Source organism: Platichthys flesus, chromosome 3 (assembly GCF_949316205.1).
Source record: "Platichthys flesus chromosome 3, fPlaFle2.1, whole genome shotgun sequence".
In the NCBI taxonomy this organism is placed as follows: domain Eukaryota; kingdom Metazoa; phylum Chordata; class Actinopteri; order Pleuronectiformes; family Pleuronectidae; genus Platichthys; species Platichthys flesus.
In genome coordinates, this window is record NC_084947.1 from 17,016,887 (window position 1) to 17,032,012 (window position 15,126).

The 15,126-nt window shown below is 43.3% G+C and overlaps 1 protein-coding gene across 2 annotated transcripts in view; it reads right to left on the minus strand.

The window, feature by feature from the left end:
- bmp1a (bone morphogenetic protein 1a) overlaps positions 1 to 10,908 on the minus strand; it is a 31,254-nt gene extending 20,346 nt beyond the window's left edge. Inside the window, exons 1-2 of one of the 2 annotated variants that reach the window (XM_062382236.1) lie at positions 10,549 to 10,908; positions 2,326 to 2,439 (exon numbers count right to left, since the gene is read on the minus strand). In XM_062382236.1, the coding sequence (XP_062238220.1) occupies positions 2,326 to 2,439; positions 10,549 to 10,696 (262 nt within the window). In that variant the 5' untranslated portion in view covers positions 10,697 to 10,908. The remainder of the gene's footprint in view (positions 1 to 2,325; positions 2,440 to 10,548) is intronic. The other variant, XM_062382237.1, reaches the window with a different exon arrangement.
- Positions 10,909 to 15,126: the final 4,218 nt, after the last annotated feature.

Genomic DNA, 15,126 nt, shown 5'->3' on the forward strand with positions numbered 1-15,126 from the left:
TAAAGTAGGACAGTACGTGGTGTGTGAATCTGATGAATGTGTTGGAAAGATGTTATGTTTTGATGAAATCAAACAATGTAGATGGATTGAAAGACAATGTGCTATCATTCCTTTATGTTATCCTTTGATTTTTTTTCTCTAGCCAAATTATTAAGAATATCAGCTCTTATGTGCTAATACAGAGCTGGGACACCGTTGTCTTTAGAGATTAAACTTCCAACCGCTGACTTTACTCATTTTCGGGAGAAGCTTTTTAACTATAATGAAATTCTGCTGAACCTTGATTATATATTATTACCTGACAGTGCTTCAGGATTTATAAAAAGATTGCTTTAACACGCCTTAGGAGGTCATGCTTTCAGAAAAGGTTTTAAAAAATAGCTTTATTATGAGATATCAGCTGATTTAATCTTACAATCTTTAATCTTACTCTTTATACAACAGGTTTCGCTGAGGCAACAAAAACAAGTACATCTGGATTCAAACCATCCTGCGCACTGTTTGTTGTTCTAAAACGCTGCTCCAAGCTGTGCCAGCCCTCATCTCTTCCAATTTTTACGTGACGCCACAGTTTGCAGGAACAATGTGTTCTGTTGAATTTTAGTCTGCAGGAGTAAATCTCAGCAGCCTGGAGAGATCAATTAGCACATACACTTGTGCATGTGTTGAGGAATAGTCTGATAACAGCCAAATCTCAGTGATAAGAAGTGCTGGGAAGACATGAAATTGTGGAAGATGTGTTAATTATAATTATTATGTGATTAAATGCACTATCTTCATTCATAGAGGAAGGTTCGAAAGGATGTTTCACTTGTTGTTTGGCTCATGTTTGTTATTTAACTGTCGCTGCTCTGTGGTGTACGTGGAACACGCAGGTTCACAGTCCAGGGGGATTAGGTCAAAGACTAAACCGTTGTTGTGAAATGTTTTGGATGAACAAACTGATTTATTTGGCACCATCGTGGTTTGAGTTGTTTCACAATTAACACTTTAGAACGATGTGCAAATACTGAGAACTAATCATTAAAAAGTGAAAAGCGAAACACCGAAATAGAGATGATGTCTTGAAATGTTCTGATACAGATACCAGCCTGGAAAATGCCTAAAAAAGTATATTTGTTTTGCTCCAAAAACAGCAGTTGTGCTGTCCTGCCACTGACCCGTAATGTTTTTAAAGTGGTGAGGAAGGGGTGAGTTCCAGTAGTGTAGCATTAGCTAGGTCTCGCCAAAATGTCAGTAATTTAGCAATATTTCATGATGGAAAGTCCCACATTGACATGTACCACATGAAATACTGTGTTTCAAGGGGTGACGCTACTTGAAATGTCATATTTTTTATAAATTGTGGCCGCACTTAAAAGGAGCAGCTAACTAAGGGAAGTAATTGTTGAATGTTCCTAGATTTTGTTCATGCGTGATCTTTTCAGTTAAGACGGTCAAACCTATCGGAACATTAATATTATTTAAAGTGTTGATTTGTAAGTTCCTCAGACCGGAAAAAACAAACCTGAGTAAAGGTTATCTGTATTACTTATTAGAAGCCACACCTGTGTGAGGGGATCCAGTGGGGGATAAACTGAGGGGAAAACTACGTGGGAACAAAGCTTAACGAGAAATAAATGCAGCACCCCCGCTGGATGTGTTTTTTAAGTCGTGATGCCTGAGTCTCCTCTTCCTTCCCGACCTCAGACGTCAGTGTTTGCTTTGGGAATCGGTTTAACTGAGATGAATATTTTAGGAGCAGTTGAAATGTATTTTTAATCCTCCGAAAGCATCTCCTCGACATTTTTTATTAAAGTCAAGAGAGGGAAACAGCAAACCGATCCCATTCAAGCACTGACGGCAACATGCGCATACATGCTGGTTCACGCTCGCCTGCATTTTATGGGATTGCAAAGTTCTGTCCCCTCTGACTCACAGCTGTTGCTTAAATGCTGTCTTTTCTCTTAAAAACAACATTTAGCCCGACAAAGCCCGGCAATTACTGCTGAGCCTTGAACATGGAGGTACAGGTGTAGCAATGTGCCGTGATCACATAGTTGTGCATAAACTTTTTAAGAGACATCGTGAAAAACGCAATGCTACAATCTGAAACAGGCTGCTGCTGCAAAGTATCTGAGCGGTTTGACCGTCCTTATGTTAGAGTGTTAAATGTCTTTATATATGTAATTATTCCCAAATGAGGTTCAAAATGAAGGAGCTGTGCTATTTTCAGGGTTTTTTTTGCAACTTTATGTGGAGTTACAAAACAAAACCCTTTGCCTTGGTGCTCCATTTTTCACCTCGCGTTATAACGTTTGAAGAATTGGTTTCTGCTGTCATTACCTGTTTCTGTGTGATTGACAGTCTGGACAGTTCTCTGAGCCAAATCTATTATCCTGTCCACTTTAAACATCCGCATGTCCTCCTCGTCCAGAGCGATGTCTCCCAGAAAGGCAACTGAAACAGACAGACAGAGACGGCACATGTCAGATCACATACACACACCTTTTACAACGAAACAGAATCCGCAGCATATCTGTTTGGATAACAGGAAGCACACTTTGTCTTGACTCCAAATTACAGCGTACACATGTAGGCAACACAGTGCACATGGTTCATGAAGGTTCATTCAATGAAGCAAGAGTATGAACTCAGGAACCTGAGCAGTGACATGATCCGGATCCTTCACTGAGCCAGGTTCCGTCCAGATGGGACCAAACAACAAACCTCACAGTGTGGGTGCTTCAGCGCCCTTGGTAAGTTAATGAGAGCCATCAGATATGATCCAGCGAGACGTTGACGCTGCCTCCGTGGAGGAATATGGGGCACCTTGAACGAGTAATAGCTCTTTAATGAGGCCAAGGAGAAATAACCAAACAGTCCCACTTTATGAGGAATGTGCTTTATGGGATTCTTAACCAAATGCCCCCATTTCTGCGGAGGATAATCCGGGAGTCCTCTCCGCAGGGACAGGGCGCTTGAGTTTACAAGCTTTTAACACCAGCACGTTTCCAGAATTTATGACCTGGCTTGTGTGCAGGAGTTGGTGGGGGTGGGGGGGCTATTGAGGAAGGAGACGAGGGGGGAGAGAAAGCAAATTAGTGGCACTGTGACCTATGTCCGAACAATAGATGACATGGACGAGAAGGGAGGATAAGGCTTATCCCTGCTGCCCACACTGCAGCTCTGATTAGGGAAGGCAGAAAAGAAAATGAGAGGCTTCTCGATGTGTGTTTGGAGGTTAGCGTGGTGGAGGCGACACCAACCCTGAAGGAGGAGAAGCCCGGAGAGCCGCTGTAACTACTGAGCTAATGGGAGCGATTTCCACTGGTGGTGCTTGTATCTGTAAATCTTCACGGTGTCACGCTGAAACAAGCTGCAATTACTTCGAAATAACCGAGAAAAAGTAAATTTTGTGTAGTTAGTTTTGAGGCCTGTTCCTTTTATGTTAGTGCGCTTTTATCCTCTGCACTGTTTAACAGTTTGACAGAGGACTGAGACAAGAGGGAAAGCACAAAGAAACTAAGGAATATAAAAAATAAACCACTTGGTTCACACCCCTGCTCACCATGAGGAGTAACATTGAAACAATCTGGATTGCTGTGGATGCGGGCCAGTCTTTCAACCTTTAGGTTACAGAGGATACGCAGGAGAAGGACTGTGTTTGACTTTAGAGGCTAATGACAGCGATAGGGAGAGGTGTAGATCACTGCTGGCAGGACCTGACATGCACAGAGGATGGGTTTAAATTCCAGAGGTCAAAGGGATCCTCTCATTTGTGCCTGCGTTAGACTCTTATTCACTACGACCAAAATCCAGGAGTGACTAAACAGACTGCCCACATTGGTGTCTTCACATCGGCAGCCGTTGCCAAAAACGCAGCTGACAAGGGGAAGCTACCAGATGTTGAGCAGTATGGGCTGAGTACAGCAAGTCCTTTTTCTCTTCTCTCTTTTATCGTTGTATCATTTTTTTATTTGATTCTCAGAACTGCCGAGCACTGAAAAGAACAGGCAGTGCATGAAGAATTCATTCCAAGTTGCGGTCGCATAAGAGCACATTCAAAACAATTCTCTCAAGCTCCTTTTCGCTCCACATTGGCTGGGAAAAATTAAACAATTGGAGGATGTTTCTTTATTGCACCAGACTCGCTTGATGTGCCCAGGCCATGACTAAATAACTAAGTGCAGGTTTTTTCCTCCCACCCCCATGAGGTTCACAAGGGGCTGCGCTCTCTGCCCATGGCTGAGTCCCAATCATCCGCCACTGTGCCGGAGACAGGCCGCTTTAATCCACAGTGTCATTGTTCTCAGACGACAGTGGAGATTTGAAGTGAGCAAATGCACGGCCCGGTGGCATGAGGACTCATTTCCCCCGGGCGCAGCAGTCGTCCTGGAGACGCTGTCGCAGGTTTACAGGGAGACTGGCAGGGATTGCGAATTAATCCCCCCCCCCCCCCATGTCTCCTGGCTTTAATTATCCACAGGCGCGCGGTTTTAGGGAATCTTTTGTACACGACTCCATCCTGGGATTGAGGACAGGTTTTTGGAGAAAGGTGATAAACTCATCCAGATACAGAGGAGCCGTAATGATATTAAGTACAAACACAGTGAGACGGGTGTGTTGCACTGAAGATTAAAGCTCAGGGAGCGTGGCAGATGGCAAGTGATCACCACAGAGTACAGCGCTGCATCTCTCTCCAAACAATATTCATTACCTAAAGGACAACAGCTGCAGCGATAATACTAATATCTATGCAGAATGGTTAGGTAATAGTGGAGCGGGTTTTTATTGCTGCTCTGGCTCACATGTGCCTTTTTATTTATACAAAAAAAATAATGTCTTGGTTATTTTCTTTTCAGATAAAATATACGAATGAGGGATTGAACCTGGTTCAAATGTTGCTGATAGCTGGGGAGAAGATGTGGTGAGGTAATAAAAGTGGATACAGATTTTAGACTCTACAATCTGTATCCACTTCTCTACAATGGGAATTTACTCCATGGTCAAATTGACACATCGCCTGAGAAGAAACGCAGCTGGGTGAAAGGTGGGGGAAATGCTCGTAATTAAAAAATACAAATAGTAGCATACATTCAAATTTGAGTGAACATTTATGATAATGAATATGTGAAAAAAAATATTGGATTCGATAAAAAAAATGTTTTAAACTAGTGCAACCTTTCCCCACCAGTGAATTTTTTTAATTAATCTAATCCATCATAATCCTTCTCATCTCAGACTACTCCCCCCCCACACACACACACACACACACCCCCCGTCAATCAGTGGATCCAGTCAGATTACACATGAGATCTCAATCAAATTAATCCCATTGATTCGTGTAATGCCCTCGCCTCAACCACTGCAGTGTCAAATTCCCTGTACACTCTCATAAATCTCCTTCCGTGAATAGCAGGGCCGCAACATCTGCCATTAAAAACATGCACAAACATCCATACTAAGCCCTTACAGACACCAACACCAGCCTATACTTAGCCGCAGCGGCTTCATTGCGATGTCGCCGTGATTTACGCTCCTCGCTGTGCTGACAAGGGACATTTAAGGCAGTCTCTCTGCATACAAGACCTAATGATGAGCCGGGCCAATATGTAAGCCTGCGCTGCATCACAATGCCCTGGCACCGCCTTTCACAGCCTGTGTTTGGTAACAAACGCTGCATTTGAATTCCAATAGAGGCCAATAGTATATTGAGTTTAGGTGATTACGATCTAATGCCAGTGTAGTGTCACCTTTCAGGTTTAATTCGGTCAGTGAAGCCATTGTCCCCGCGGACGCTGTTTTTTTTACACTGCAGAGAAAAAAAAAGTAGAAGAGTTGAAAGCCAACGTGTGGAAAAACTGCTCTTAAGTAAAGAGAAAAGAAATGCATACTCCGAACAAAGCAATGATGGATTGTACTATGCCGGCCTGTTGTGTTGTAGATATGGCATCTTTCTCCTCTGTAAAAACAACACCAGCTGCTTCTTCCGCAAACTCTTACTGTGACATTTCCTAACACTGCTATTGGAGACCACGGCGGAGGAGAGAAACGGAAGAAAAACTCAGCTTATCCGCTCATTCGAGAAAAAAAAAGAAGGTAACTTAGGAGGCGAGGCTCCGGCTCAGGTCTCCAGCTACGTCCGGAGTCTTGGGCAATTATTCTTCGATCAAAGCCTGAAGCCTCATCAGCCCCTGCTGATCAAGACAGAGTTTCTGTCACCGTGCCGAGGCTTCAATCTTATTGAGAAGACGAGTGCGGCTTCAGCTGCAAAGGGCACACAGCAAGAGACTGCCAGCCCCTTTAACATTTCACACTCCATCAGGCCCATTAGCAGATTGGATTTCCCAGCTCATCCCTGCCACTGATTACTGATACACCCTACTGCCGGTCGAACCCCCTCTAATGACTCATCAGCTCCACAGCCATTTGTCTTTTTTAATGTCAGCGATACACAGGATTGAGACCCTTTACGAGGATGAATAATTCATTGCGACACTGCAGGAGTTTTCACCTTTGACTAAACTTATTTTGACCATCCAGCCTTCATATTTGTGGTTTTGGACAGCAGATGAACACACAGTCACAGTGTCTGGCGCGAGGAAACAGCAGGTTGACTCAGAACAGATGTCCAAAACAAAGTTTAAATGGGTTTGCGGATGAACTAAATCTGGAAGATATCTTCCACACTTTCCATAAATACGAAGCTGAAGAAAAACACCTTATTTATTCCATACAGGTGGAGGAAGAAGAAAAACAATTCTTCGACATGAACAGCGCTGCAGCACAGATGAATTATTTTGAAAAACACACTGAGAATAATGATGTCGGATAAGCTGTTCTTTAACGTAGGCTAATTGGGCTTTCTGTGAGCCATTCAAATGAGTTCTCTCTCCCAGTGCGTTTGTTTCTGCTCAGGCTCCATACCCAGATTCGGTATTATTGCAATGCAAGATTAGTTATTACTTAGCTCTGACGACAAACATATTGTTCCAACTAACGCGCTGAGATCGTGCCAATAGATTGGCTCCCTAATCACCTGAACCCCGTGGAGAGGGGAATGGCAGGGGTCCTGTAATGTAAAAAAACACCCAGCGTGGGCTCGGCCATGCAGCTCGAATTCCATGATAAAAGAAAAGTATCTGCCTAAGTGTTGCTTGAAGGCCCAATCATGGAGTTCAACAGGCCCATCACACAGAGCAGGACGGAGGGGAGAGAGCTGGGTCACAACGAGTGTCATCTACTCTGTGATTTTTAGAACTGTGTTTCAAACTGAAACGACCTCCGTCCACACGAGCCACAAACACGGCTCTGGATCAGTCTTAATCCCCCGTACACACTAACACGCATGAAACGCATATCCCCTGACCACTCACATACACTGGGCATGCCTGTGTGGGTGTAAACAGGAAGCCATCGGTTGTCACAGACAACAACTCGTCTCCTTCACATGGAAGCAGTTGCATCATTGTAAAATGACAACAGAGTCTGTGATGCCTGTAACTGATTATCCATGTTGTGTTCTATACTGGTAGCCAAGACTAATGCCGGTGGATTTCTTCCAGAAGGGGGTCATGTGACAGAGGACTGACGAATCAGCGAAGGCTTCACTGTGACCGAAAACACCAAATCAGCAAGCGGTGGTTTGTGTCTATATCATTGTTTCCAACAATCTGCATTTCTGCCTGTCCAGACTAACGTGTTTTCAAACTTCCCCCATTTTAGCAGCTCGAAGAACTCCGGAGCCCTGTTGATGCAAGGTGTATCCAAGTTCATGCATTTTCAAAACGTAGCCTAAACATTTAACCTAAACAACCAATTCAAAGTCAAGGCCCTTGAGAGGAATGACTTCAATAGCAACGCTCCCCTGTGAATGGCCTGCGCTCACCTGCGCTGAGCTGCTGTGACACACAGAGCGAGCCGCCCTGCCCGCCTAGCAGCCGTGCTCTCCCTTGGCATGAGGTGAATGACCTATACAGTCTGTGAGAAGTGCTCAAGCCAGGCACAGGAGAGGGCCAGGGGGCCACAGGGAGACGGGAGGACTACTTGCATAAGACAGGAGGAGGAGGAGGAGAAGGGCGCTTTGCGGGTTGCCCTTCCTGCAGCTGAGGCCACAGCAGCACAGGAGCTGGAAGGGAAAAGCGCGGACCTAAAGCCTCAACAGACTCTCACAGGACGTAATGAAGACGTCTGTTGCATGAGTTAATGCACATGTACACGTCAACTCTTTCTCCGAATTATAATTTAAGCAGCGAAGACAATGAGCGTGACTGCCTCTCATCTATTTTTCATGTTGAAAACGAGTGGATCTAATCTCAGTGGGTTGTTGGGAGTCTTAAATGACTTCCTGGGACGCTGCCAAGTTTGGAGTTGTGCAGACTAAGGAATTTTCCACTGGTAAACTTTCTAAATAGATGGCATTACTTCAGTGTTATTGCACTGCTCACTCCAATCGGAGCACATTTATATCTTGTCTGCCGTAGTGATGAGCTATTTCACGGTTCGTGGATGCGAGCTGTTTTTTTTTTTTTGCTGAATGAAGGCAGAGCGGGCATCACTTAATCAAGAGATGGAGACCTCCCTTTAAGTGTGTTTTAAACACTGTGGGGGAAATGAAACGGTCACCATGTGGTTGTCAAGGTGTCTTGTTTTTCCAACAAACACCTGAATGGGAGTCATTATACTCACTTTCAAGAGAGAAACAAGTAGCCTAGGATCAGTTGGTAAAAACCCTGACATCAGTGTAAAGCAAGGACAAGCCTGCAGAGGACAAACATGAAATTCTCTCCTCACAGAGCTCCTCTCACTGCATCCGAAACTTCACACGGCAGTAAGCAGTTTTTACTTTTCTCCGAGGGGAAGCAGCGTGACACGAAAATGCTGACCCGGACGCGACAGAGAGCGATCGGATGGATTCGTGGAAGGGATGTGATGGAAAAATGAGGAGAGGAAAAAAGAAATCAATAATGCACAATACATCAACTCTATAAGTCCTGCAGACGCTGGTGTGTGGAGGTGACTATGTAGTGGAATATGTTGTCTCCGGTGCATCTAGTGTGTGTAGAGGAGCAGGGAGATCTTGGACGTTTGGCCTGGAAGGAGAAAGGGCAGGTGGGAGTTGGAGGAGATGAGGGTTCAGGGGAGTGGGAGTTTGTACTTGTGAGCGTCCAAAGCATAAAAAACAAAACCGCAATCAATTCAAATGACAATTCAAAGTGGTGTTTGTAATAATGACGATATCCTCAGTGATCATGACGGGGATTATCGAGTGGGAATGTTAAGAGGAATCGAAACACATAGCCATCAACAGTTAACCTCTCAGTCTTGAGTCATCTGGACACCACGTCAATGTCCAGTAAAACAACACAAACTATCTGGTGGGAACACTTGAACGAGTCAGTGTAAACAGTGACGCAAAAGCCGGACATCCGTTGACTCATACGTGGGACACGGTTCATCTGCAGCCTGACCTTTGTCATGCCCATTGAAAAGCCCAATTGCAAGCCCCCCCCTCGTCATTTACTAATCATCTCCGGGGTAAAGATGGAGAAAACAGACACTGTAGGTGGAGGAGAGCTGAAGACTGAATTGTGGCTTTTCTTTTCTTTTCTTTCTTTCTCTCTTTTTTTATAATCGCCTGCCACATCAGAAATCTTCAAATGCCAAACCGGTGCACACTTCCAGGACTTTAGAGGTCACTTCGACTGAAGCCAACTCTCTGTATCTGTAACCTGAATACTTTCACCAGATGGAAAACGCAATCTGTTCAAACTCCCCCAAAGGGATTTGGCAAGACAGTGAGTTCACAGTGGAGGAAAAAAAAAAAAAAAAAAGATTACAATGACAAGTCTGATTCACTTTAGCCAAATAATGAGGGAAAATGCAGAAAAGAAGCAGACACGTTTATACTTTGAGCCGTGAGACATCAGCCAGCAGAATTATGTGTGCATGAGCTCCACTGTACTCTCTCTCTCTCTCTCTCCTCCTCCACTTTATTTTAGTGGCCTGTGAACAGCCGGTGGAAAAAAAGGAGAATATTTGTGCAGGGACAAAAAAAAAAAAACACAACCAGGAAGGGAGAAGATTCACAAAAGCCTTTGTTTTCCCAGCAGCTCTCCTCCATACAGCCCAGGACACAGCCTTCAGCTTCACACGATCACGTTTTAAAAGAATAAAAGACACACTGGAACTTAAGACCAAACTTTTCATGGATTTACTCAGACTCATCCCCCTCCCCTCCCTTGTTTTTTTGGGATTTTCAGGTCCTTTCAGTCACTCTTCACCCAGCAGCTTCAAATGTTTTCAAAACTGCACAATAAACTGTGTCATTCAGTGCAAAACAGACGCACATTGTGTTCTCTGGAGCCTTTTAAAAACTACAGGCACTGCTGTCATCTCTCTGCAAGATCCACTCACACACACACACACACACAGAAGGACAGAGAGAGAGAGAGAGAGAGAGAGAGCGAGAGAGAGCAAGAGAGCAAGAGTCGTGGCATGTTTCTACCTCCACGTAAATAAGGTGAAACAAATCACACCGCGGGGGCAAAGAGGGGAATCTCTCACCGGCTTTACAGGGATCCTTGTAGTCGATCGGCTCTGATGTGGCAGCGGGCTCCACGTAGTAACCCGGATCGATCGCGTCCAAATCGATCGCCGATATCGCGCAGCCGAGCCAGGAGAGCAGGAGCAAACATCTCGCCGCGAGATCCATGATTGTGGTGGGGGAGACGGCGGAAAGCGAGGGATAAAGGTGAAGGAGGAGAGAGGGGCGAGAGAGAGAGAGAGACAGAGAGAGGGAAAGAGAGAGAGAGGAAGAGAGGGAAGAGAGAGAGAGAAAAAATGGGAGGTTTTGGGGGGAAATGAGATCCCTCCGGAGGGCGGGTTTTAATTCCAGCCTCTCTCCGGTGTCCTCTCGGCTCTTGGGGGCAGAGATTTCTCTCGTCCGGCTCCGGGCGCAGGAAGAAGTGCCGGAGAAACTTTGATGATATGGCAGCTCCGCAGGGGCGGTGATAGAATGGCCCCCTCACTCACTGATGCCCGGGCACATGCTCACTGCTCCCCAGGGGCCCCGACAGAGGTTAGGGGAGGGGAGGGGAGGGTTCAACACAAAGCCTGTAATGTCTTTGTCTAAAATGAACATTGTAGTGTTAAAAGTATAATTGTACTGACAGACTTTCCGTCAAGATGAGTTGTCCAAAGTTAAAGATGTTCAGTTCATGTTGAGCTTGGAACCACAGATAGTTCAAGTGGCCCCAGGTGGTACGTTTGGCTGTGACAGCAATCAGTCAAAGTAAGAAGTTTGAATATTTATTTATTTATAACTTAATACATATAACTTTACATGACGTATTTGACATGTAAACATCCTCCTCAGTTTTTATATAGTATATTTTACCTTTGACAAAGAGACAGACTTTCAACGAAGGACACTAATTCAAGGCTTGTAAAATAACTCATGAGCACACACACTCAAGCGCGCGGGTGTCGTTCCAACTGGGCTTGATCTTTGTTACTATCAGAAACATGCACTTTCTTCAGGCTTTCACATTTGCTAAATAAATTCACAAGCACGCACACAGACACACACACACACACACACACACATCAAACAGACCGTGCTCCACCTTTCAAGCAATCACGAATTAGATGAAGTGATTACAACGCCACCTCTTGGACACACATAAGAGTACATGCAAAGCATGTAATTGAAACATAAACAAACAAACAAAGTAGATACATTTATTAAAAAAAGATAAATACTTCAAGATTAATCGACCATAGTGAAGATCTTATTTTTAGCCTTTGTTTAGCTTGGGCCCGGAGTGAGTTATAAAGGAGCCCCTGGTGTTCAGTTGGGATTTGACAGTGTTAATAAAAGTGTGTAAAATTACAAAGTTTAAATTTAACTGCATCTACAAGATACTGTAGTGAATCTTTACACGTTGTTTGCACTAAGACACCATCGTCATTTTATTCAATCTACCCTACATATACAGGAGACGTCAGAAATGTGCACTTTTTTCTGGCTTACACACTTTCACAATTATTTTCACATACACACACATAGACTGTGCTTGACCTCTCATATAAATCACGACCAAGTGATTACAGCGCCACCCCTTGGCCATGTACGTCACACTCAGGAAAAGCATCTTAAAGTTAATAATAAACATACCAACAAGGTCAGTGGATGAGTTTGTCCAGTGTGTCATGATAGTCTGAGCTGGGATTTTTTTTTCTTTTTCTTTCTTTTCTATTTTTATTAATGAATCATTCTGTGACTGTGAAGCATCAGGAGTATATGTAGCCCATAAGTATTTACAAGATTAATTACATATAATGAATCACTGATCATTTTTCTTCATCTGTCCTGTAAATCTTTCTTTTGATTTACACTTTTAGGAAATAGGGAGTTTATATATGTATATGTTTTTGAATATTTGTAAGTACACAGATTTACATGAACATTTACATACATGAACTATTGTTATTTCAATCATCTACAGGAATGGTTGAGTATGCATGAAATAAATGTATAGTTTAATCTAGTTTAATGTACAAGGACAAACTGGAATCAACAGTGCAGTGTACAGTATGTTCCCTACAGTTATAGCTTATATTAGGAACCGCTGGTTCCCCATATTAAAGAATAGTCTTTATAATCTGATGTAAAAATCTTAGCAGTGAAATCAGAGGCAGTGTAGATTCAAATTCAGTATGAAGAAAACAAAAACTGAAGAGCAGAACAGACTGGAAGAGGAGACCTCCGTTGGATAACATCAGTATCCAGTGGTGCTGATGATGGGAGGCTGCAGCAGCTCTGTTGCTCTGTCTGACTAGCATCAATTATCCTGTCCCTGCCTATTACATACAAAGCCTGTCTTATTATAAGAGGAGAGCTACACACTCCTCTCTTCATCTTATCTTACTGCTGCCTATGTGAGGAATTCAAAACAGGATGTGTGCCGAGATGAGTGGGCTGTATTTATGTTGCTGCTGTAAACATGGCAGTTTAACTACCGCGCATGAGACCAATCTCCTTCATTATATTTAGAATAAGAGGAGTTTCTCAGCTTGTCAAAGCTACAAGTGTTGTACACAGAACTAAATATTTAGATTGGTAACATGGAACACAGTGGACTGTCTTCTGGAAAAAAAAGAGGCTTTTACTGCGACAGTGTCAAACAAGGGGTTCATATAGAGTGATGTGATGACCCAGCACAGATGGGAAATATTGCCACATACAGTAGTTTAGATTAGATTATAGAGGACATGAGGTTATAGAGGAAATGTAACAAACAAACGTTCCCATAAATACTGACACATAGGATCTGTTCATTATTGCAGCCTCTTGTGTGCATAGTACATATTATTCAAAGTGAGTATTGCACAGTCAACGCCATGAACTTCAGCTTCTGCAACCACATGATTATGATTAACTGTAATGATGATATAATTATTGTGACATAATATAAAAACTATGACTAACACTCAAATGTAGTCACCCCACCAATATCGGTAGATTTGTAAACATCCAGTTGTGACAGCAAAGGTGGCGTTCCTGTTAATCACGCAGATACATAAGATGTATTTTAATAAAGATGAGGACAAAGGGAATTAAACAAGCACACAGCCTACTCAGGGAAAAGATAGTGTAGTGTATCGTCTGAACCAATAATTGCTGTCTGCCACAGTCTGTTACAGTGTTACCATAAGTCCAGTGAGGTCGCAGTTCATCTTCACATGATATAATTTCCTCTCTGGAGGACGTATCATCATGCTCTGTATGTAGCTGTCAGAATTTGCTCATTTAAATTAAAGGTGAAAGAAGAGACAGCACACTGTAGCATTAAATCCACCACTGCAGCGTTAGCAGAGTGCGCTGTCCATTCGTGCACATGGAAGCAGCTCAGCCACAACTGACTGGGACTGCGTTGCCTGTTCCAAGCGTCTCAACGGAGGAGCCTTCTGGAGGGTGTGAGCCAGGTGCTGTGCATGTTGTGTGTGTGTGTGTGTGTGTGTGTGTGGGGGGGGGGGGGGGTCATCATTACTGGCAGGGTGCAGTCTCATCAGCAGGCTGCGGCTCCCAGATGCCTCTGCTACAGCACCAGGTCCCATCAGGTGCATCACCACATGGAAACCACAAGCCCAGATTTTCACTGCTGTAAAAGGGCAAATATAATAATGAATCCAGTTATATTAAAGCCGAGGAAAAATAACTGCTTGACATTCACAGTAAATCTCCAGCTCTAGTACTTATGACAGAGTCAGTGTTTGCAGTGTCTTCAGTAATAGTACGAGGCTATTATTAGCCACTGTCAGATGAACATTTTAGAATCACAGCTTGTTTTTTACAAAGCCTCCCCTTTAGACAGAATATGGAAATAGTTAATAATGAAATGATTCTTACTCTGCAGACATGGAGGGTTTATTGTAAAGTTCCATTGTCAAATTTCAAAATAGGGAAATATTAGTTTCTGTCCCAATATGTAGGAGTGCATATATCTTATATTTCTTAAAAAAATCTTATAAAAAAAAAAGAGTAGGGTTAGGTGGCATTAAAACTTGGACTATGGACAGAAAATTGGGGAGACATCTGACTGGACTCCACGGAGTAACAATAACAAAAAATACCTGGACGGAGTAACAACACTTGGATCTGTCCAAAAATCCAAGAGGATTCTCCCAACCCCACTGTCTAGTGCCCCTGAACAAGGCACCCTACTCCCCCAACATCTGCTACCCGTGCGCCGTACATGGCTGCCCACTGCTCTGTGTGTCCTGCACCACATGGGTTAAAAGCAGAGGACAAATTTCCCTCAATTGCATGATTGTGTCTGTGCATGTGTTTGGGATGAATAAATGTATCTTATCTCTATCTTGTAAGTAGGTACCCAGGAAAACAGCTGCTCTATGAAACAAGCTATTTAAAGCTTTAATCCAAATACAAACTGATACAGACAATAAATAAAAACTATATATTTAAAAATACCACGACTACTACTTTCGTTTATACTACTTTCATTTATACGCTTAATCCTCAGTATATGATCAATAGTACCAGCGTGGTATAAATATTCATTATACCACGCTGTCATGTAAGAGCTAACGGTAAGTAAACAATAAAAAGTTACATGTGCC